General features: G+C 36.9%; 1 protein-coding gene across 1 annotated transcript in view; it reads right to left on the bottom strand.

The window, feature by feature from the left end:
* Positions 1–4,500: 4,500 nt before the first annotated feature.
* LOC121359049 (desmoglein-1-like) overlaps positions 4,501–23,335 on the bottom strand; it is a 22,867-nt gene continuing 4,032 nt past the window's right edge. The window contains exons 2-16 of the mRNA XM_041477724.1: positions 18,773–18,808; positions 18,261–18,389; positions 17,449–17,604; positions 17,171–17,318; positions 16,058–16,221; positions 15,680–15,814; positions 14,909–15,094; positions 14,497–14,756; positions 13,412–13,554; positions 13,038–13,256; positions 11,397–11,927; positions 9,142–9,290; positions 8,585–8,645; positions 6,949–7,157; positions 4,501–5,472 (exon numbers count right to left, since the gene is read on the bottom strand). Coding sequence (XP_041333658.1) covers positions 4,501–5,472; positions 6,949–7,157; positions 8,585–8,645; positions 9,142–9,290; positions 11,397–11,927; positions 13,038–13,256; positions 13,412–13,554; positions 14,497–14,756; positions 14,909–15,094; positions 15,680–15,814; positions 16,058–16,221; positions 17,171–17,318; positions 17,449–17,604; positions 18,261–18,389; positions 18,773–18,808 — 3,498 coding nt within the window. The remainder of the gene's footprint in view (positions 5,473–6,948; positions 7,158–8,584; positions 8,646–9,141; positions 9,291–11,396; positions 11,928–13,037; positions 13,257–13,411; positions 13,555–14,496; positions 14,757–14,908; positions 15,095–15,679; positions 15,815–16,057; positions 16,222–17,170; positions 17,319–17,448; positions 17,605–18,260; positions 18,390–18,772; positions 18,809–23,335) is intronic.

Raw genomic sequence — 23,335 nt, 5'->3', positions numbered from 1 at the left:
CCTTTTTTAGAGAATTTAAGTGCACTTGGAATATGAAATAACATTGTCTATTGACCCATTTTTGACTTCTATCTGTACTCCCATATATTTCAACTCAAGTTGCTTGAGCATAAAAACTGATGTGTAACATAGCTTTGGTTCATTTCTGTTTAGACAGGTTCTAAATACACTAAAGATAAATGATAAATTATCTTTTTTGCACTGGAATTGGCAGCATCGTCAGACTGATAGCAAAGTTGCTATAAATTTGAAGATGGACATTTTTTTATTTTAACTTCCTGAAAAGACACTTAAATCATTATCTGAAATATGTATGACTACCCATAATCATTCTGTATGAAACTGCAGAAATAAGATGTCAAAGTGTTAAGGCAAAATAAAATGATAGATTAGATGACATTTACTTAATACATGATACTGTTTTTAAAAGCAGTAATTTACTGAGTTCAGATAAAACTTTTGGAAAAAAAATCTCTGTACAAAAAATAATTATTATCATGGACACCGATCTGAAACATTAGAAAGAAATTTGATTTTAGAACCAAAGTGCTTTTCCTTAGTCCAACTCATTCTGACCATTATGCAGTGAATGTACCTGTGATGCCTGTGCTGCTCAAATACTGTTTCTAGAGACTTCTGCTGTCCTTCTCTCTGTGGCTTGTAGTCCAGCATTAATTTATAGCTCCTCTGAAGCACTGTTTCAGAGTTGCAGGACAGAAGGGTATCACAGAAAAGGCTGTCTAAAGAGAGAGAACAAAGCAGAGAATGATGGGTTGAGGAAATTGTATGGTAATTCTTGTGAGACCTGACACACATTTCTGCTTGACAACCTGAAATAAAGTATTGTAGTCAATTTGACACATGAAATAATTTTGTTTTGGAATTACCTGACTTTCTAAATCAACACCTTTTTTTTTTTTTTTTTTTTTTTTTTTTTTTTTTTTTTTTTTTTATGAAAGAAGGAGATTTTTTTTTCTGAAAAAAACCCATCAGTTTTAAGGAAACTGTATTTTCCACTGATAAATGGAAAAAAAAAATATTCTGAGCCACTCTATGTAAAACATGATGTTCCAAATGATCATTTATTGTATTTTTTCAGTGCCATTCAGAAATTATTACAAATAAACCTCTAATATTTTTATTTATGAAAACACAACCCCACAGTAATATTACTTATATTTTAAATAAAATGATGCATTTGGTGACTCAACATTGAGGAGCATTTGAATTATGCAGTTATGTTAATTCAAGCAAAATGGCAGAATTTTTTTTTAATTGGTGCTTAAATTGTGTGGCCTTTTCATATTACGCATAGTAAATGCTGTTCACAACAGTTTAAAAGTGTTATTTATTACCATAGAATTAGGACAGAGTAAAAAGTATTGAAACTTGCAGTTCAAATTGAGACAGTGTTCCTAAGATAGAAATCTAATGAGATCCTCAGCTTCTGACTGTTTTTTTCCATGTCAGTATACTTCTTATCATGCCAAAATCTCACTGAGCCTGTTTAAAACTGTAGGATTCTATTCCCAAATAAACCCAAGTTAAAGAAAAAAAAAAAAATAGAGAGCTATACACTTGGTATTGCATGTTGCTGACTCTGAGTAAGAGCATTTCTCTTGAGTGGTTTAGAGCAGAACTGATATCACCACTGTATTTCTTCCCTGAAAACCATTCCTTCTTCATTATTAAACAATACGATTAAAGATAAGACAGCAAGCAGGCTTTTAAATTGCAAGTGGAAGAAAAGAAACAAAACTAATGTCTGCTGGCCAGAATTAAGCTATATGGTATTTTTTGAACCATAAAGCTAGAAAAAGAATTTCAACAGAATTTTTAATGAACCGAGTATTTGTTCACATCTTCACATGCATTTTTTTCTTCCACAATTTGTAGTAGCCTAAAAGAATCCTCAATTCACTAAGAAAACAATTTTTAGGAAGTTTGTAAAAATTACACAGCAATAGGAGTTAATATTCAGAAGTGCACAGGGTAATGGAATTGCTGTTTGTTGTGAGAAACCAATATTAAAAGATGCTAAAAATATCTCAAGAAATTGTATTACATAAGAATTAAGAATTAAAAAGTTGGTAAAAGATAGTACTAGAAGTAGACAACCACCACAAAACCAAAATCTGTCCTTTTAAACAACATTATTTCTCTATTTTTCTATTAGCTTTCTATTTCTCTATATTTTTCTATTCATTCTTCCCCTATTTCTAGACATGCAAGAGACCGTAGTTCAGACACTCATACTTCACACAGCATTCCTGTTCACGGGATTCAGCATGTGCTCCTAAAGACTAGCTTCGTTACTTTGAACACAATTCAGAAAAGTATTTCTGATTTGCTTGAGATGATTATGGAAATATTTACACTAGAAACTTTTTTTTTTTTTTTTTTTTTTTTACATGAAAATATTTTATGGTGGGGTTTGGCTGTATTACATAGACTTTTTATATACCAAATACTCATATATATTTTAGGTATTTGTTTTTTAATGTAAACAGGTGGTTAGCAAAATGAAAGGGAGTTTGTCAGCATTTTAGTGAACTTCTGCACAAATTCTCAAGATGTAAAAGGATATAGCTTTATATATTAGTACCTATTTTCCTTCTTTAAAGAATGGTTCCAGGAACCATAATTACAGTTGGTACATAACTTATAGCGAAGACTAATCCCTTCGAAGTCAATGCAATTTTAGTGATACTTAAGACAATCAAGGCTACAGATAGAAGCAAAACCAGCAATACATCAGATTTTATGGGGATAGCATCAGTTGCTGTAGAAAAGAACCTGAAGCTATGGAAGGGACCTTTCCTGGAGGTAGCCTTGGATTTGGTTATAACTCCTAGGGATTACTGATGTTGACAGTGGCATTGACATAGGGGACACTGCAGGCTGTTATTGACAGCAGGTCTAGTTACATTTCCAAAAACATCTTTTAAGAAACCTTTTCTTGGTATCAGACTCAGAAATTAATCATCCATTTCTTCTGAGGTAAGTTAGTCTGGATACACAATTGAGTTTCTTTTCCATTTTATAGAGTGGGAGGTTCACAGACAACTCTTAAACTTTTCACTAACTTATCTGTCAAAGCCAAAGAAGCAAAATTTGCGGGAAAACTACTGATTTGGTGGTCTAGCAAAAAAAGCTAGTCCCTCCCTATAACTCTAATTTATTTACACTGAAGCAATGTTGGGTGTACTATGGTTACTATACATATGATACAGAAATAAAATGAGATAAAAGATATATTTCAGTACTTTGGTCCTTCAGATCATATTCTAAGACATGTTAAGGTATTATTAGAATAACAGAGTCCAGCAGAGCTGTTTTTGTGGGAAAATAAAAGCCAGATTTAATTAAGTTTATAAACTCATAAAGACTTTTGCAATTAATACATTCAAATAAGCTTTCAAAATATCAATGCAAAATACATTGACATGTGAAATAAAAATTCTCCACATTGCTTATTAGCGAATTTATATTGCTTCCAAGTGTTTTTTTCCTTTTCAGGAAGACTTCAGCTACCAATGTCAGTAATACAATACTTGCTATTGACTCCTTACATCACAAGCTTCCAAGATTTTCTTTTCATGTCAGTATGTGAGACAAGAATTGGCATAGTATGTTACGGACCTCTTAATATCACCTGACACTGGCAATTTAAATGGTAGTCATAGTTTGGCAAAAAAATCTGACTAGGAGTTCCTGGTTGTCACTGAAGTCCTTTTAGATTTAAGCAAAGCTGTAATGGCAGTGGAGAAAGGATGAAGCCAACATCTTCTTGGGTGATAGTGTCAACGTGGCAGCACCAGCTGTGACAAATCGTTCTCACCATGACAGGAACAGCATGGCAGGCTGTGTCAGGGTGTTTGTTTACTGAGAACTTCAGAAAGCAATGGAAGTGTATTATGTTTATATAATTATTATTTATAACTATTGTTGGTGATGGGAGAAATGGTTGAAAGTGCCGTTTTGTAGCGCTTCTTGAATTACATGCAAAGTAAAATGATGCATTTGAAAGTGCTTATTTAGTCTTGACTTGACTAATTATTAACTACATTCTTTTCCTCTCTTGACAGTGAGGGCCTATTAACCCAAATCTGCTTATTGTGAGAGATCACTCAGCTGTGTTTGGTGATTTTAACATGCTTTTCTACAACATTAATTCATGCTGTGTGCACGCAAGGATCCCCTCTCACTGCTCTCCTTGGTAATCAGATATCTCTCCAAAAATACTAGTCTCTTTATGCACGTGCAGTGCTAGGAAGAGAGAAAGAAAGAAATTTAAAGCTAATTCTATTTTCCCTTCACTGACAAAGTGCATTTGACCTCAAAATGGGGCACCTGTCAGAGATCCTCACACAAGCAGGAATCCCTGAAATTTTAGCGCTATTTCTTAGTTATAAATAATAACAATATTCTTGATGGGTGGCAGCTAATGAGTGTCAGTGCAAATGGCAATTTCAGCAGGAAGGGGTGCCAGCAGAGCCTTTACTGACTGGAGTACTGCATGGTGCTGTACTTTGTCATTCGTCTCCGGGAGGTGCCAGGAGATGCCATGCCCATTCCCTGACCAAGATGACATTCGGCACTGAGCATCTGACCTGTGCTGCTCAGGCTCCCCAGGTTTGCTCCTCCCAGGCTTGTTCCTCCCATGCTGCTCATCCCAGCCCCTGACACTACTCTCTCTGTGACCACCACGTTGTGAGTGTTGGATAACTCTGAAGGAATATTTATTAGGCTGCCCGGCATGCCGGAGGCAGGCCTGAACACCCTTTCTGTCACTACCACGTTTGACCCATCTACCAAATCAGGAATGCTCAGAGATGCCGGGAGTCGGGAGTTAGGCGCAATTACTCTTTCCGTGACGATAACATTGGAGCCCTCTGTGAGATCAGGGATATCGAGCATGCCACGCAAATCAGAGGCAGACGCAGGCCCGACAACCCTCTCTGTCACAACGACATTGGAGGCACGCAGTGGGTCAACGCAAAGTGAGGGTGAGCTGGAGGTGTAGGTCTCGGTCACCGTCATGTTGCCATGGAGCAAGGGATCCGGCATTGGCCTCGGGTGCTGTATGGTTGTCCCAGATGTGTAGGTGTTTTCAGTAACAACTGTTGTGGTGCCAGCGGCGCCAGGCATAGGTGCGCTTCCATTGACAACGATGGTGGTGCCAGGTGGCGGGAGGTTTAGATCACTTTCAGGACTGGGGAAGGGAATGTTGACGCCTGGCCAGGGTGGGTTAGCATCAGGGAAAGGTTCGATCTCTTTGCCCAGACAGATCTCTGCTAGGGTCTTAAATTTTGGTCCTAATGTATCCAAGTATGTTTCATCTGTGTCTTCTCCAATAAAGCTGCAGCAACCCACAGAGCCAACAGGAGTACCGACTCCTTCATGATCATAGATTAATAGGCAGTCATTTGCTGGCCGACCTTCGTCTTCATCTGCATACACAAATGCTTTCTGTAGTTTTCAAAAACAAAAAAAAAGGAAAAAAAAAAAAAAAAACCCAGAACAACAGTGTGAATTTTGTCAGGCTTTTAACCATGAATACTCAAATCACAGTAAAGTTTTCCTAACTACAGTAAGGCCCACCTGACTTGAAAAATAGGACATCAAGAGGACAGACTATACCATCAACATTTTTTACCCTTAAAATATGTTTATTTAAATAGTATTGTATTTTATTCTTGTTTCTGCTGACATGTAGCATCTCGATTTTGGTCTGTCGTCAATGTCTCTGTCTATGGGACAAAAGGGAGAGGCAAACAGGTGCCTTCTTTGGGCAGCAGTGTCTGAAAAAAGTGGTTGGAAGAGGAGTGAAGCAGGGTGGCAAGGGGAGCAATGAAGAGACCAGGAAAGAGAAGATGGGATGGAGGATTTTCCACAGTGGGGGAGACTTGGTGAGTCCAGAGGGGAGTCCATTTTGAGCAAGAAGGAAATCGCCCACTGGGAATGATGTTTTGGATCCTGGCGTGGTCATTGCAAAGAGATAAGGCAGGAAAGAGTAGAATTTAGAGTGCTGAGTGGGGTTGGAGGAAGCAGAAAAGGATGGAAGTGGAGGCCTGGGAGGGAGAGTCAGAGAGTTTGGGGATTGAGATGGTCCAGGAGGGTAGCTGTAGTATGTGGAGGCCTACGGCTGGCAGACAATTAATACATAGTGCTTCAGGCCAAGGCAGGAAGATTGCAGTCTGGGAGAAATCCATGCTCAGGATGTCACAACTGCTCTGTTCTCTCCTCCACTGAACCTTGTTTAGATTTTGAAATATAGCAATCCTTATATCTAAATTGATATTTTGGTTACATGCAATTATAACATTTATGCCTCACAGTTCATGCATATGAATAAAAATACAGCCCATGAAACCATTAATCATGTAAATTCCATACCATTTTTTAAATCCCATATGTAAAGGCAAATTTAGGTGTTGCCAATTGTAAAACTGCATATTGGTGTCACTGGTAGTTCACAAGTCTTTTAAGGAGCAGAAATGGCCATAAAAGTAAGGAAGAACTGATGTTTAAAGTTCTTTCAGGATTAAAATTACTTCATCAAGCAAACGATACAGAAAGTAGGAGTGAACAATTCCAAAAAGTTATTAAATATTTATACACTGAGAAAGGTTGAAAATACATAAATTTGGTGGGTGCTTATGAAGTTGAAATAATTTAATTGCTTCCTACCCCTACCTGCATTATGTCCATCAATTTTACAAAAAGGCTGTTGAACAATCCACCTACTATGGCAGCAGCTCAAAGACAGTACTGCTACTAGTGTTGTAACTTTTCCTACCAGTGTGGTCAGTTTTGCTCTCACAGCAGTCTTATATCATGGAAGTTTCAATTTGAGTAGAATTAATTTGGATTTCCACCATGTAACCTGGGAAGGAGAATCTAACAGAAAGCATGCTCACAGCAATAACTCAAAGAATAGCATACCTCAGAGAAATAGTTGTCTAGGAAGGCCATGTTCACTCCCCCTTCTCGATACTCTTTGATTGTTCCTCCTATTGACCCTTTTGCTTCCCCTGTTCCAGAAATTCCTCCAGCTGTTCCGTAGCCAGTACCAGTGCCATAGCCAACACCCGTAGTTTCTTCAACACCAGAGGCTACTACTCCTCCTCCTCCGTATGTGTTATTATATATGTCTGAAAGCAGAAAAAGTTATCCCTCCTGTGCTCTGTGAAACTTTACACACAATTTGTCAGTTGTTTTTACAAATGCTATGATGACACTTCTGAGTTTCTAAAGGTATTTTAGATCAATTTCAGTCACAGGTACGTGCACAGGTACCAAACTTTGAAACAGCAGTAACAATTATATTCATATTAACAGACACCTAAGCTGTTGATTTTATTCCTGAGGCTAGGCAGCATGTGTGCATGTGTTTTAGAAAATCAGTGATTTATTTTGTTATTGGCTGGACAGATTATTCTGTCTAGTATATATGTATGCTGTCATGGGGTTTGCGTTAGAAAATCAGATAATGTTTATCTATGCAAATACATAAATGCATATTTATGGTCACATTTGCATTATTTTTTTTCTCCCTTACACACTTAGAAAAGAAAGAGTTTTGTAACTACTTTAATATTTTCTAGTAGTGAGATTTTTTAGGGGAGAACAACAATGTATCCTAATAACCACCAGTTTATAATGCATAATGGAAATTGTCTTTAAAATAAGTTATTAAGTAATACTTACAAGATTTTATCTTCTCAGTTTTTTTTTTAATACATGATAACAAGGAAAGAGTTTTCTTAATGATCAGCACATATTATAATAAAAGAATTGCATACAGTAGCCTTGACTGTGGTTACGCTGGGAAACATAGGCTAAATTACATATTTTTTTCATTTTTGTTAAATGAGAAATCTGAGAACATTCTTGTATAATAAATAGTCAGCAGAGAGGTTGTCTTGCAGAGTAACATTTCTTCCTGTCAGAAGCTAGGGAAAATGGATCTGTGCCAGCATTCTTCCTTCCTCTTCTGAAGTAAGGAATGGGGGAGAAGGATAAAGTAGCACTGCACAGCTGGGCTTATTCTCTATGATCATTGAATTCCTGGAGGAACCTTATTTCAGAGGCATACATTTATTGTGTTATGTATCAGCTTGTCTAGGTTAACACACAAATTGCTAGTAATTAACTAGCTACTTGACATGCTCCCTTGTGGGAAGCAGGAAACTGGGAATAACTTAAGATTTTACCCAAGTTATGAAAGCAAATATCCTTATTCTGGCTAAAGATTGATTTCTGCTAAAACTGATGTCTTGAAAAGGCCCTCCATTCAGTAGCTGTGCTGATAAAGAAAAATTGCCTGGGATTTGGAAGCCTTGGCAGCTATTTCAAAATAAGTGTAGTTTGCAGAAATTGATCTGTTCAAAATCTCAAACCCCAGACTTTTTGTTCATACTGGAGGTCCTAGTAGCATGAGTTTGACTATTTGCAGATGTGAGATTGGAAGGGTTGGGTTGTGGCTCGGAAACCAAAGGACTCCATGAATCTGAAGGCATGAAGTTCTAAAAGACAGCTTTATGACAGCATAACATAGAAGATTTAAGGATTTGCTTACCAGAAGGTTCACCAAAATCACCTCCTGCAGCGGTTGTTGGGGCAAGAATGTGTGAGACATCCTGGAAAACAACATTTTGACTCCTTGAATGATTACCTTGAAATTCCCATATGAAGACCAAGACTTTGTGAATTATGTTAAGGAATTAGCAGTCCAAACTGTTAATGATAGTTAGTCATTGTCAACATCTCCATTAACAAGCAAAACAAAACAAAACAAAGAGAGTACAGGTTTTTTTCCTTGTCAACATGAACAATGATCAGTGAAGATGATTTGTGTTCCCTTCTAAACTTGCACTTATGAGGCTTTCTAGTTATTATGCTTCATCTGAAGGAACAGTGGCACCAAACCATTATGCCAAACTAACTTACCACTGCTTAAAACACATAAACCCCATCAGTGAATGTTTATTAACAATCACTTTTCATATCTGCCTGGCAATTGTTGACAATGCCGGACTGGTTTTAGATTACACAGTGTTACTATCACTTTCTATAGAAAAATGCAGCCTTTACTCACAAATTACTTCTGGTTTTAGAAACATGGGATGTACTGACCCTGTCTTCAGGCTGTGCACCTTCTATTCCCCATGGATGAATTGCCCCTTCTGTACATTCAGGTACAGGTTCAAATCCAGTTCCAACTCCACCTGCAGCACCAGGTCCACAGCCACAACAGTCGCTCATTGACATCAAAATTGGAATCACTTAACAGGAAAGGAACAGGAAACAAGGATTTAGGACATCTCTTCCTCACAGGAATAGCTGCTCTCCCCAGAGGGCAGGTGCTCATGAACTTTTGAAAATATGCCTTTAAAATATTTCTAACCAAGCAGCCTGTAAGTCTGGCTTTCAGAATCATTAGCTGCTTATGGAGATGCCTGTATTTGGAAATTCAGAATAATTTGTACCTTTAGTTATAGCAGAGCAACACAGGGGTGGGGCTGTAACGCTAAATTTATGCTTATACACCTGGGAACAGACTTTGATCTAGCTCAGCTGAACCAATATAAGTTGCATACATATGAAAATTAAACAAACAGAACCAGTGTTGCTCTGTATAGCATTCAGTGCTATTCTTTCCAGATATACGAGCATACATTTTTCTCTTCAAGTGTTGTAATTGAAACAAAATGCACATTAGTAATAATAGACATATAAGAATCAGTGGAGAGTCCACCTGACTACAGTGATCATGGGCTAAGGCTCCAGCAGTACATTACATATACATAATGCTTGATTTGAAAAAGCATTAGGGGCAATCCCCAAGCCCTAGTTTCACCAAATGTTTACATTGAGTGAGTCAGGTTTCCCAGAGTGCTGTATTATGCTTAGTTGTTTAGAGAACTCAGTGTTGGAAATTGCACAATGCTTGTAATGGCTAGCATCGAAAACACTGCTTATTTTAGAAAGGCAATGCAATATTAATTCTGAGAATCATAGAATGGCTTTGAATGGCATAGAATGGGTTGGAGGAGATCTTAAATATAATTTAGTTCCAATCCCTCTGCCATGGGCAGGGACACTTTCCCCTTACCAGGTTGCTCAAAGAGTCATCCAGCCCAGCCTTGAACCAGGGATGGGGCTTCCACAACTGATCTGGGCAACATGTGCCTCTGTCTCATCACCCTCACAGTTAAGCATTTCTTCCTAAACCTACTGTCTTTCAGTTTAAATCCACTGCTCCTTGTCCTGTCACTACATACTCTTTTAAAAAATCCCTCCTCAGCTCTTTTGCAGGACCCCTTTAGGCACTGGAAGGCTGCCCTAAGGTTTCCTTTGGAGACTTCTCCAGCCTGAACAGTTCCACCTCTCTTAGCCTGTCTTCACAGGAGAGTTGCTCCAGCCCTCTGATTACTTGAACATCAAAGTGAAATGAAAAGGGGAAAGGACTATACTATGTACAAAGTGCTGCCTCATACTTTAGCATGACTAAAGATGTATTTACTCCAGACTCTGAGGGGAGATTTCCAAAGGCAGAAAGACAGTCTGTCTTGTAAGATAAACCATCTGGGGACTACAAATTTCACAGCCTTTTGAAGCTTCAAAATTTTGGGTTTGTTGATTCCTACTAAACAAAGATCAAAACCTGAACCAAACCCCCCTCCTCGAAAAACTGGGGGAAAAGAATCAATTTCCTCAGGTTTGTAGTCAGTATTTCTGAAAAGGGAAATTTTAGATGTTGGTTACTTGATGTCCAGGCCATGAAAAAAGGTTGATCACCTATGATTGTGGTAGTCTGAGAAATAATTGCTTGTATAAATTCTGGCTTGAGTCCATGAAGCTCATAATTCTTCATGAATACTAGGACAAATGAATTAACATCCTGTTTTGATCCTGTTATCATAAATGCTACTGGTTTTTTATTAGATGTAATGTTTGGAAGGAGTAGCCAAAAGTTTCAAAATCTGTGACTTATTGTTCTGCTACTGAAATCTGGCTTTGAGTTTAAAGGAATCTTGTTCTTTAGATCCTTTCATACCCAACTCAGAGCTGATACTTGCCCATTTCTTCTAGTAATGTAATGGAAGTAGAAGTTGCAAAATGTGAGTGACAGGACAGCTCTGTCTAAGAATTGGATAGCATGTCTTAGAAAGGAAATGCTTAATTTTGAATGAAAAATGTATGTATAACATAAAATTTATGGAAATTCTTTTCATTTAAAAGAATTTTTTTCTCTGTCAAATGGCCAATAGAAGCCAATGGATTAACAACCAACTGAAAAAGTAACCTTATTTTAGAAGAATTAAAAAATGAATTTTTTACATTATTGAGAAAAATAATAAAAATTGTTTTCTAAATTTTATACTTACAAACAAATATTAATCCACCGAGGAACATCAGGCCAATGGCAGCACCACTAAGTGTGGTATTTGATTCGAATTGCCTGCCGTAATTATCATTTCCAGCGTAACTGTCATCAGTGGAGGCAGTATATGCATCCTCACCTCCATCATAGCCATCAGTGTAACCCTGCCAGTCTGTGTGGTCGTCATAATCTCCTCCAGGTCTAGTCTGGCCATGATCACCACCACCTTGTTGTCCTCCATCTTCCCGGCCTCCTCCACCGGTGCCACCACCACCACCACCAGTAGTGCCGCCACCACCACCAGCGCCACCACCACCAGCGCCACCACCACCAGCGCCACCTCCAGAGCCACCACCACCGATGATGATTATTCTTGTGGCCCCACTGGTGCAGTAGTTCCGACTATCACACTGGCAAGCTTGCACAGGAATTATGTGTGGTCGAGCACAGCGCCGGCCTTGGCTATCTCTTACAACTACATAGATCCTATAAAGGTAAAAGTCTATGTTCTGGCCCACTAGTTCTGCAGAGGAATCTTGGAGGAAAAAAAAAAAAGAGAAAAACATTTGGATGATGGTATTGACTATAAGTATTCTACAAATCTATACTACTTGTGTATTACATTCATAGAACAGAATGAAACAAAGTGTTCTAGGCACCTCAATTACTTATGAATCTACAGTATTTACTTAAAGCTGAAACATAAAATACTCATCTATGCTTGTTTTTTTTTCCTGCAAAACATGAGCCAGATCAGTCTAGTTATCACTTCAATACTTGAGAAATACAAAAGGGGAAACTGAAATCTTTTTATTTCACACAATGGTAAAGATAAAAGCTGAAAGTTTTATGCATTTCTTACTCCTCTCTCAAGGAACTCATGCATGTTTTTTGGAAAGTTTTAAAATACTTAAGGTTACATATTTGCAACTGTTTGGGACAGGTAGGAGACTCAGGAATACTTGCAATTGTGATACTTGCCATATAATGTAGTCTTCCATGTAAACAGTAAGTTATGCAAATTTTGTCATTTAGTAATGCGTGGGATTTGATTAATTCATTATTTTGTCATGTCGTATTGAAAGAAACTGGCAAAGCTTCACTGGGCACTGACTAAAACAATTTTCTTTAAAAGACAAGTAGGTGTGACTGGTACAATAAATTTAAAAAGTTGTAATCTTAATTTGCCATTTTCATATGCCTCTCATGAAAGTAAAGCTCTGCTAACTATAAACTTTATACTTTAATAAACAAATTTGAAATTTTTTTGTATGCTTAGGATTTTTTAGATAACTCAGAAATAAAAAAGTGTCAAATTACTCCTTTTGATTTACGTAATTATGTTTAGACCCATAAAGGCTCTTGTCATAGTTATACTCAAAGTACAGTTTTGCTAGTAAATTTTCAGTTTCCTTTAAAGTATAACACATGTAATAATTCTGATTTAAATATTCTAATATATATATATATATGTACACATGCATATATTCAAATTTGGAGTAACTCCTTATATTCATATTTAACTGAGATTTGAATAGATTCTAATAAGTGTTTTGTTTGTTAATAAATTAACATCCGAATCAGTTATTTTAGATAAGAGCTTATTGCTATCACTTATGCTGTTATAAAATATAGGTTAATTTACCATTTATTCGTCTGATAATCCATGTAGTCTGAGGTTCACCATGTATGCTGAATGTGAAGGGGGTAGCATAGAGATCACCATCCCTATGCTTTGCTGAGATAATCACCGATGGGGAATTCATACATACTTTCCTCATTTCAGTATTAATAGTTGGGCAATTGGCATTGATGCCATCTATTGAAAGCACAATGGTGCCAGTAGCAGTATATCGAGGAACCCCTGTAAAAAGAAGGTATTTGTGGTCAGGAGGGAATAGTGATACTATAAACAATGCAGTTAAGGTTGGAAAACTAGAAACAGAAAAAAACCCCCAAAACTTAGAGAAATCTGGAACACAAAGGGTTTATTTCAGAAAACTTAATCTCTTTTCTTACCTCTGGTGATAGCCAGAACCTCTGCTTGGTACTGCCCATTGACTACATAGACTGAATCCCGGTTAATTACTTTGTTCAGTATGATTTCACCAGTGTTTTGATTGATTCTGAACCAGGCAGCTGGATCACGTCCTATACTATATCTGTATTTGATGAAGTAAAGATACTCAGCATTATGTTATGAATATATGTGTTACATATTTATTTTGCGGATAAAATTTGGCACTTTGGAGCATTTTTATTTCGGCTATGCTAGATCCTGTTGCATTTCACCCAGTTCATGTGAAATCCATGTACTCCAAAAGATGTATACCAGAAAAGTAATTAGGAATAAAGCAAATGCATAAAAGCCCATTTTATTTTGAAAGTGGCATTGTAGTCTAAAAGTAAAACTTTTCTGGATCCTGTAAACCTTTACTAGAACCCTTGTTGACAGCAATGGTTAAATCCACAGCTCTTTCTATAACATTCTACAGTTGTATTTGCTGACACATTTCTGTGTTTTAGGCAGTTTTTTTCAAATATTTGTAAATAGGCTTTATTTATTCCTATATGCATTGAATAGCAAATTAGTCTTGGTTAGTGTTGTTAATTTCAAGAGAAACAAGTGTAAATTTTTTTTTATTACAGAATGAACTAGCAGGGGACTCTTCTATTCTGATTGGATAATATTGACTGTTATTATGATTTCTGTCTGTTTTTATTGCTATGCTAACACATTCCTTCCTGGTAGCAAATGTTTCAAGAAAAAACATTTTTAGGCTGAGTAAAAAAAAAACAAACCTTATTCTAGTCTATTTAAGTTACAGCCTGTTAGAAAAGTGATATTTTCTTTTTCTTGTGCATAAGGCTAAGGAAAGTAGTCAGGAAAGAAAAGCAATTATAGCACAAAAATGGGCTATATGCTATTCTGTAATAATATAGAATATAATACTCTATAATACATAATATTATATGATGCCATTTTTCTATTGCTAATCAATAATCATTGTTTTTTAAAGCATCCTTTAAAATACCTATTCCTCATTCCATTGAAATCTCAAAAGAATTATTCCATCCAGGGAGTTAAGCAGAGCAGAACTTACACAACATTTGTTGCAATGGTTCTAGTATCCTCATCCATGGCTGTGTATGTTCCTACAACATAATTCACTCTTGCACTTTCTGGCAGGGAAAACACAACTGAAGATGGATGAAATCTTGGTGGTTCAATCAAATTTTTTACTTCTACTGTGAGGGGTGTCCCAAATATTTGGTACTCATGTGCAACAGAGTGGTGGAATGCAGCTACATTCCTGACGCCAATCATCAGGGAGTGAGTTCGCATATATTCAAAATCCAGCTCCTAGAAGGTAAACCACAGAGAACTAGATAATGCATAAAATCTCCTTTAATTTTTTTTTTATGGTTGAGTGACAGTGTTTTTACTGCCTATTGTTCTATTAACAATTAATTAAAATTTTAAATCAAGAGCTGAATCACAATATTTATCCATACCTTAATTACTCTAAGGATTCCTTGATTTGTAGCTCGATCTGTAACAATTTCAAAACAGTTATCTTCATTACCGGATATAAAGAAAAACTCTGCTAACCAATTGTCTGTAAACTCTTCATCAGCATCCAGAGCTTGTATTCGTAGCAGTTCTGAACTGAGTGAATTTTCTGAAATACTTGCTGAAAACTGAAATGATAGATAAATACCCATTAGCAAACATATATATATATATATGTGTGTGTGTGTATGTGTGGAAAACACAGCTGTCTGCAGAGATTGTTTTGAAGGATGTTCTGAGCATAGTCCATGCCAATTTAATAAAAAGCCCATGTGTTCTGGGCAAATGGTGATTATGGTTACATATTTGAAAAGCTGTATCCCTTCCAAGGTTTGCAGAGGCATCTTAGAGGAAGAGGATTTGTGCTTTCTATAGGAAATTGTCTTCCAAGGATTGGGTTATTCTACATAATCTCATATTTCAGGGGTCTGGGCACCTGTATGACAGGATTTCTCTGAATACAAATAAGTCAGTCCTGATAGTGTCAGGAATGACATCTCTGAATACAAAAATTATATATGTGTATGTTACCAGAATTGTTGCACAAGCGACAGATCATATTTTGAGCATGCTTCAAGGGAACAACCATGTAAAAATTACATGGAGCATATAAATGTGAACATTCTCTCTGGGCTAGTAAGGGATCTGTTACCAATGGGGCTTTTAAATGGGGTTTTAAATCGGTGTTTCTGCTTTTTTTGCTGGAAACTTACAGAGCTTTGAGCAAGAGTCGGAAAGTTGTCATTAACATCGATAACTTTCACGTTACAGCTACAAAGGGATGATATTCCATCTGCAGCGCCATCCCGGTCTGATGCTTTCACAACCAGAGTGTAGCTACTATGTTGCTGTCACAAAAAGGGAAATGAGTATGTTAGAAGACCATATCTTATAAATAACTCATGTTTGCTACTATTTCCTAATACAGGACTTTGACTTAGACATTTTATTGTGACACATCAAAACCATGCATTTCTCCATTAATATTTGTAAAGACCACAACCTTTCTCTCTCTTCTATATTTTTCTTGCTCTCATAGCACATACACACTACAGCACAATTTTATTTAACTTTGGAAGGGGAAATGTTACCTCTCTGTCAAGATAATTTGCAAGATGGAGTTCGCCTGTGTATTTATTCATAATGAACATAGGTGGACCAGAAGGTTCCTGACTCTCTATTTTGAAGGCAATTTTAGAATTCAAGTGGTTAGGTTCATCTGCATCAGTTGCAATGATTTTCATCACCAGTGTGTCTAAAAATAAATTAAAAATAATAGCAATTAAAAAACCCTACAAAACAAACAAACAAACAAAGACCAAACCATGAAAGCCCCAGAAAATCTCTTGAGTTCCTGCAAACAACTCATCAAGACAATGATGAAACAGTGTATGAAAATGACAGAAGGCTATCTATTCCTTGACATTTACAGAGAAAACTGAAACTTTAGTTTTTTAGTACTGATTCTGACAATGTTAATGACTTCAAATGAATTAAAAATCAAAGTCAGAAAAAGTAATGCAGTCTTTCACTGAACTTCTTTAAAGAAATTAAATTCCCTATCACCTTAGGGAATATGCAAATAAAGTACTGAGCTTGTAGAGATTACTATAAGAAATCACAGCTTTAAATGAGAATTTCTAGAAAGAAGAAAATTAGTATTAGACACCATTGCCTCAGTGGTATTTGCATGTCTAATGTTGATTGCTGCACTTTTGGTGAAAAGAACCATTTTAATGGTTTAAGTATGGAATTATTTAGTAATGTTCTGCTGCAATTGCAAATACACATGCTACAAGTACAAGTATTTGAAAGAGAAAAATGGGGAAAAATGTATTTTACATGCCCTCCAAGGAAATAAGTGTGATGATTTTTTTATTCTAATGAGAAGGAATGAAATTATTTCTTTTACATTTTCACATCTGAAAGAATTTGCATGATGGTATGGCTAGAAACTGGAACATTCCGCACTCGTGTGTGGGAGGAAAGGGAGAAGAAAGCATTGCTATTTAATTTATAGCAATTAGCCCAGGCCTTGTCTCAAATAGCACTTGGAGAAGCATCTGCTGCTCCCTCCTCTGCAGTGGCCCTGACCATTTTATGTCATTGCCTAAGAAAAGCAGAAAGAGCAGCCCAGGTTTATATTAACTGTATTCTGTGAGCTTCACTAGCAGTACTGAAAAAGGCATAGCATAGCTACTCACTGTCCATGCTGCTCTCTTCAACAGATCCCGTAAATACAGTTTGTGCAAATACAGGAGGGTTATCATTTATATCCAGGACTCTGACTCGAAGTTCAAGAGGTGGTTCCAAATCTATACCGGTCACTGAGTGTTTAGCAAAGCAACGTATCTAAAATAAAGAGATTTACTCGTTTTAAAACCAAAAGTTAAGTAATTAAAGTAGCAATCTGAAACAAATTTCTTGTCTGCCCCACTCTGGATCTATCATTATAAAGGTCAAGAAAAAGGGGAGTACTTACAACAAATACTGGTGTTATTTCCCTATCCACTATTGATGTTATATTAATTTCTCCTGTTCTTGGGTTAACAACAAATATTCCATAGGGTGCACGATCAATTCCAACTCCAGAGATGCTGTATGTGATTGGATTGTCTTCTTCACAATCAGATCGGATCTACAGTAACAGATAATAATAATAATTTATGCCAGTTTACCAAGGACATCTACAAGGTTTTTTCTTCTATTCTTAGTTCCTGTAAAAAAAGTTTCTCAGTTTCTCAACCACTTATTACAAGGTTCAGTTGACAGAATCAATGGACGGCTCTTCTACAAAACGTCAACCTAGACATCCATCTCGCCTTAAGGTCTGGATAGGCCTTCTATTTCTCTTAAATCTGTCTGGGAAATGGAGAGAGAAACCTCCAAGGGTATCACATTGTGGCTGGAACTCACTAAGGGCATGGTCACAGTGAGAGAGCAGGAAGGCATTTCTTTTTCTCTGTTTCCCACAGGTCACGTACAGTCTTTGAACTTCTGCTCAGGGGTTTCTCAGGATGAGAGAGAAGAAAAATGTCACTGGTTGGAGCTGCCTGGGAAGTAGACTCATAGCAATGTTCTAGGAAGCCTCTGGTTACTCCTCAGCAGCCACATGGATTCACCTTATGAGACTGTCTCAGCAGAGCTGGGAATGTTGCATCATCTTTCTTTTATTCTACATTCCGTGCTGTTACTACTCTTAGCATATGTATTTTTAAATCTCTCTGCTTTTATCAGCCTGTCTTTGGCAAAACTTCCCTGTTAGCGAATACTTGTGTTTTTCTTTCTACTTACTCTGGCAATTGGATTCCTCTTGGAATTATCTTCTCCTTCTCTACAAGCTGCAGCAAATTTGATCCATTCACGTTTTTGTCTTCTAAAGGTTTTCCATCTTGCCATTCCATTTTCATCCCATTCTTTTACCTTTGACAGAGAGTTCCAGTATCATGTGACCTCAATCCATTTTAAATAAATACAGACAATTATAATTTCCAACAATAAGAAGAAAAGAGATTTTTGTAGACCATGTGCTTTTTTACCATGTGCTTTTTTACATGTCTGAGTCCCAAACTCTATGGATGTACATGTTTATTTTAAAATTACTCATTTGTATGAGATACTCATTTAGATTTCGGTGAATTTCTCTTGAGAGGGTTAGCAGGTTATTACCTGCAGCTGTTTAATATTTAAATATGTTTTCAATCTTCAGGTTCAGAATTGTCTTAGTTGAGTATTTTCCATGAGATTTTTTCATTTGTTACATTTTGTTTAAACAGAAAAATAGTTTCTAAATAAATATATTTTACCTCTACATGAAATCCTGTGCTGAAATCCAAGAGTACCTGCAAGAACAATAAAAAAATTGACATGTAAAAATGAAAGGAAAAATGCAGGAAGGAAAACCCAGCTGCAAGACGTTGCTATACTGCAGGGCTATTGCATTAGCTTATCTAGCTGCAAGATTTCCACAAATGAGTTTATGAAATTCAATTTTTTCTATATCCAGCACCTAAATTCCTTGACATTTAAAACCTTCAAAATCCATTCTGTCTTTCAAGACAGAACTTTGAGCTTGAATGGATATGCCAGAGCAATGTTCAAACTATACCTTCATCAAAATAAAGCTTTTACACAGATTTTTAACACCTCAGCTGAAGAGAGAAGTGTTTGTAAGAGTTTTTACCAGACACTCTAGGAAACCAAAGAAGTATTTATCCTAAATCATTTTTTTTAGTTCCCCCCCCCCCCGACAAAAAATTTTCCAAAATATTTTTTTTTGTTCCCCCCCCCCCCCAGTTAGAAAGTTGACAATAACCCTGGAGGACTTAATTATGTAATTTAACCAAAAAGAATGAAAATGGTTTTTTTTGGAAATTCCCAGTGAGATTGAAGAGATTCAATGTAAGATGGAAACCCACCTGCAGTTTTCAGGCAAATTTCCCTGGAGTGCAGTTGATTTTGATTTGAGACTCAATTATGCAACTAGTCTTGAGTAAATAAAGGTAGCAGGATCAGATGCAGTATGTAATTACTTTAAAATTAAAATTTAAATGAGAGTAGCCTCAATTTCTTGGTTAGCACAATTTAAAAGACGGCACAATTTAATTAACTTTATTCCTAAATAGGGTGTGAAAATGAAGTTCACTTTCTTCAGAGCATCTCTTTCAGGTTTAGGATCTGCTTTGGGTCTCTTCAGACAATAAAGAGTGAAGAATGTGGGATTTTCAGGACTGGATTCTTGTTTCATTCATCATTGGAAGATACTAAATATCCAGGTGACTCAAAAATTATTGCAGTGTTTATCTTTTCTCAACAAATGTTAACAGCTGCAGTTATGAGTATTTCACTTCCTTATAATTTCCCATAGCTTTTTGGTTTGGTTTGGTTTCTTTTTTTTTTGTCTGATATGTTATATCTGTGGGGTTTTATGTCAGCTATACTTGGACAAAATCTGGCATCTTTTATCCTTACATCATGGGACTTTCCTCACTTCAAATTTATTGCATTGTACTGGCAAGACTGGAACATGGATACAAAATTTTTTCCACTTACTTCATGTTAAGGCAATTTCTTACATGCAACAGATTAATGAACAGTAGCTTCACCCTCCTTCCTTTCTCTCTCTCTCTCTCTGTCTCTTCCCCATTTGCCTTATGCTGCAAGAATTCACCATCTGTCATTTAGGAAACAGTGTTTCCAATGATCTGGTTTTACCCAAAACATTCCTTGAGACCTTGGCCTACAATGGATGCCTTAATCTGCTTCTCAGTGGAGGAGTTTAGACTGGATCTGCCCATTTGATGTGCCTGTGTAGCTTGACATTTTTTGGACTACTCACCGAGTAAGGATTTTTTCCTTGCTTGAGCCAGCTATTGACATAAATGGTTAAGAAAAGTACTCTGCAGGAGGATCACTACAACATGTTCATGTTGTGCTAAAAGCACCAATAGATCTTGTACCTTATGTTGGATTTATGATTGTTTAAATCTTCAGCTTCAGAATAGAGTTCAAATGCAGCTATTCTGTTCCTCATCTCAGAGAAGGGGCAATATCAGACTCCCTGTGAATGGCAGGGTTTGTTCGCCCCAGTGGGAGATCAGTTGTGGTTTTTTTTATAATCCCCCTTGGAGCCCGGGAGAGCATGGAAGAATCAAAGGGGAACCTGAGTGATGAGGTCCACCAGAAATAACACTAATTGAACGTCTCTTATCAGTCTATCCCACCTCATTTGGAGAGCACAATGAAATCTTCTCCACCCTTAGGCTGAAATCCCTTCTGGCATGCAAACAATTGTCTTGACCCCGCAAAGTATGGGTATGCCCCTCCCAGTGCGATGTTAGTGAATCTTGTCTGCTGTCTGCATCATGTGGCCTATCCTGTTACTTAACAGTGAGACTAATACCTCACACCCAGCCACATCACTCTCATATTCTGAAAAACTATTCTGAGTTTTTCTGAAATAAGAATTATACCTGTAAAGAATTCTATTACTTAAGGACATGAGTATTCATAAATCTCTTGATTCCAGCCTATAGGGAGCTCTGTTTTCAAGCAGTGAAAAATGCATATTTTACACTGGAGCCTTATCCTTTGTTTTTGAGCACCAGTAATGGGAGCACCAGGAATTTGTCCACTGGTGATGCTGGGGATTGTAAATTTAGGCAGGCCCTGTATTTTCACCCTTGTGCAGTGATAGCTAAGGAAAACCCCATTTTGCTACTTGTTGGTAATGGAAGACCTTGAATTCAGAGTCCTTAGTACAGTTCATGTTATTATTTGAAAAGGTTGATCCAATGAACTTGGTGTCTCTGTTTGGTATGTCTCTCACTTACAGCTGTGGTATAGGAAGGAGGACAGGCAGACATCAGACAAAAATATCTAGTTCTCCAGATAAATCTGAACAATTTTGAAATTACATTTATCCTACTTGATTCAGGAATAGAGACTCCTCCACCTCCCCAGCTAATGCCTTCTGGTTCTCCACTGTCACCAGCAGTTAGAAGTCTTCCACTAACCCAATCGTTTATTTCTCATATGTATCTGGGATGCAAACCTTTTTTTTCTAGTGCTATTTCCAGCAGATAATTCTGTCTCCTAGCAGCTAACCAGCAAATTTCTAAGTAGTTTAAAAAAAAAATCCCTTCTAAACCCATATCCAAGTACAGTACTTTACAAAGACACAAGGATAAACAATAATTAAAGCAATAGGAGCCACTGGAATGTGTGGGATGCATCCTGAGGACCTTGGGGTAGGCAAGCTGGTCAGAATGGTGCCAAGATTTGCTGTCCTGTTAGTCTCCGAGAGATTGTGAAAAAAAAGGAAGCTGCAGAGAATCTATATGCTGGTTGCACAAGCTGTTTCTGTTTTGGGTTGGGAGATGTACAGGCAGGAAACAAGTTTATGGTTTCTGTCATTTGCACAGTGTTCTGTCTGAAAGCTTGTCTTTTATTGTAATGATACCTGGACCCTGTGTCCAAAATGACACCTTAGAGTCACACTGGAGTTATTCTGGATTTATTCTGATGCAACTGGGGACAGAATTAGGCTCATAGGATGTCTACTGTTCTTTGCACCCTCAAAACAATTTACAAACAAGAATTAACTAATCATTAATTGAGTGCCAAGCAATATCATACGTAATTACGGAATCCTCCCTCCTCCACCTACTCAAATCTAAATGACTGAACATGCCTTTAACATCTTCCCAGCATTATTCATATGGGATCTGCTTCTCTCTCTTTGAAGTCAGCAGTGGCATTGTTGTTGGCCTGGATGGGAGGAGTGCTGAGAACTCACACGTATTGTGTTAGTCATCAAGCTGCCGTGGTAGCTCTGGTACTGTCAGCGTTTTGGGACTTTTACATCTTTCTTACTCATCCAAAACCCTGACTAGAAAAGGGTTGCAATAATGAACCCTTCCCCTTTATTCATTCTGCATCTCTTTAAAAAAATGATACATCAATGCATACTAAATAATGAGAAGCAGAGTTCAAATATAAGACAAACTGTCATATTTTATAAATATGCCATTTTATCACTTTTTAATTGAAACATGATTTCTTTTTCTACATTTCACTTTTTCATATGTCACTTATGAATGTACTTAATCTAATTTAAAGGAAAGATTTTCTAGATTATTTTTCTGGCATTTTGTTTTCTGATTCAGAGGAGGTCAGGTGTTTCCTATGTTAGCAATACTTTGAATTGCACCCAGGATGGATAATCCATTATTCTTTCAACAACTGTGACAGGGATAATTCAGGAATTATGACAATGCTCATGTTACGCTGAAGAATATACTTCAAAGTTTTATTTATTTTAAAATCAGTTTACTCAAAGAACTGACAACTTTAGGAAAGTTTCTACTGAGATTGTTTCTGTTCTGCTATTGTATCTTCTATTGTATGCAGATACAATACATTTCCATAGTGTAACTGAGCTTAACCATTAGAAAAATGAACAGAAAAGTAATTTCAATATAGGGTGTATGCCATTATCATTAAAATTTGAGTTTTTCAAATTAGTCATGCTAAGTGCCCTCAATAAATCTCCTCAATAAAACCTGAATTCTGATATGACTTAGAGTGTTCTGGTTGCGAATGCATGTTTGCTTAATGGCCATTTTACTTAGGAATGTAAAACTGCAGGCTTAAGTACCTGATCTTAGGTGATAGTTCCTGGATGTGGAATTGCTTTAGTTTATATTTCTACAACAAAATTATTTGGCAGAAGAAGCTGCAGGTTCTTGATTCAATTCTGGCAGATATTTCACATGAATATATAAGAACAGGATGTAGCTCCTGACTATTTTTGCAATCAAGTTATGAGTAGGATGTGTAACCATAGCCTTACAACTGGGGTGGGGGGG

This window comes from Pyrgilauda ruficollis, unplaced genomic scaffold (assembly GCF_017590135.1).
Source record: "Pyrgilauda ruficollis isolate IOZ18807 unplaced genomic scaffold, ASM1759013v1 scaffold41, whole genome shotgun sequence".
Taxonomy (NCBI): domain Eukaryota; kingdom Metazoa; phylum Chordata; class Aves; order Passeriformes; family Passeridae; genus Pyrgilauda; species Pyrgilauda ruficollis.
The sequence above is the reverse complement of the archived record's forward strand: the minus strand, read 5'-3'. Positions and strand labels throughout refer to the sequence as shown.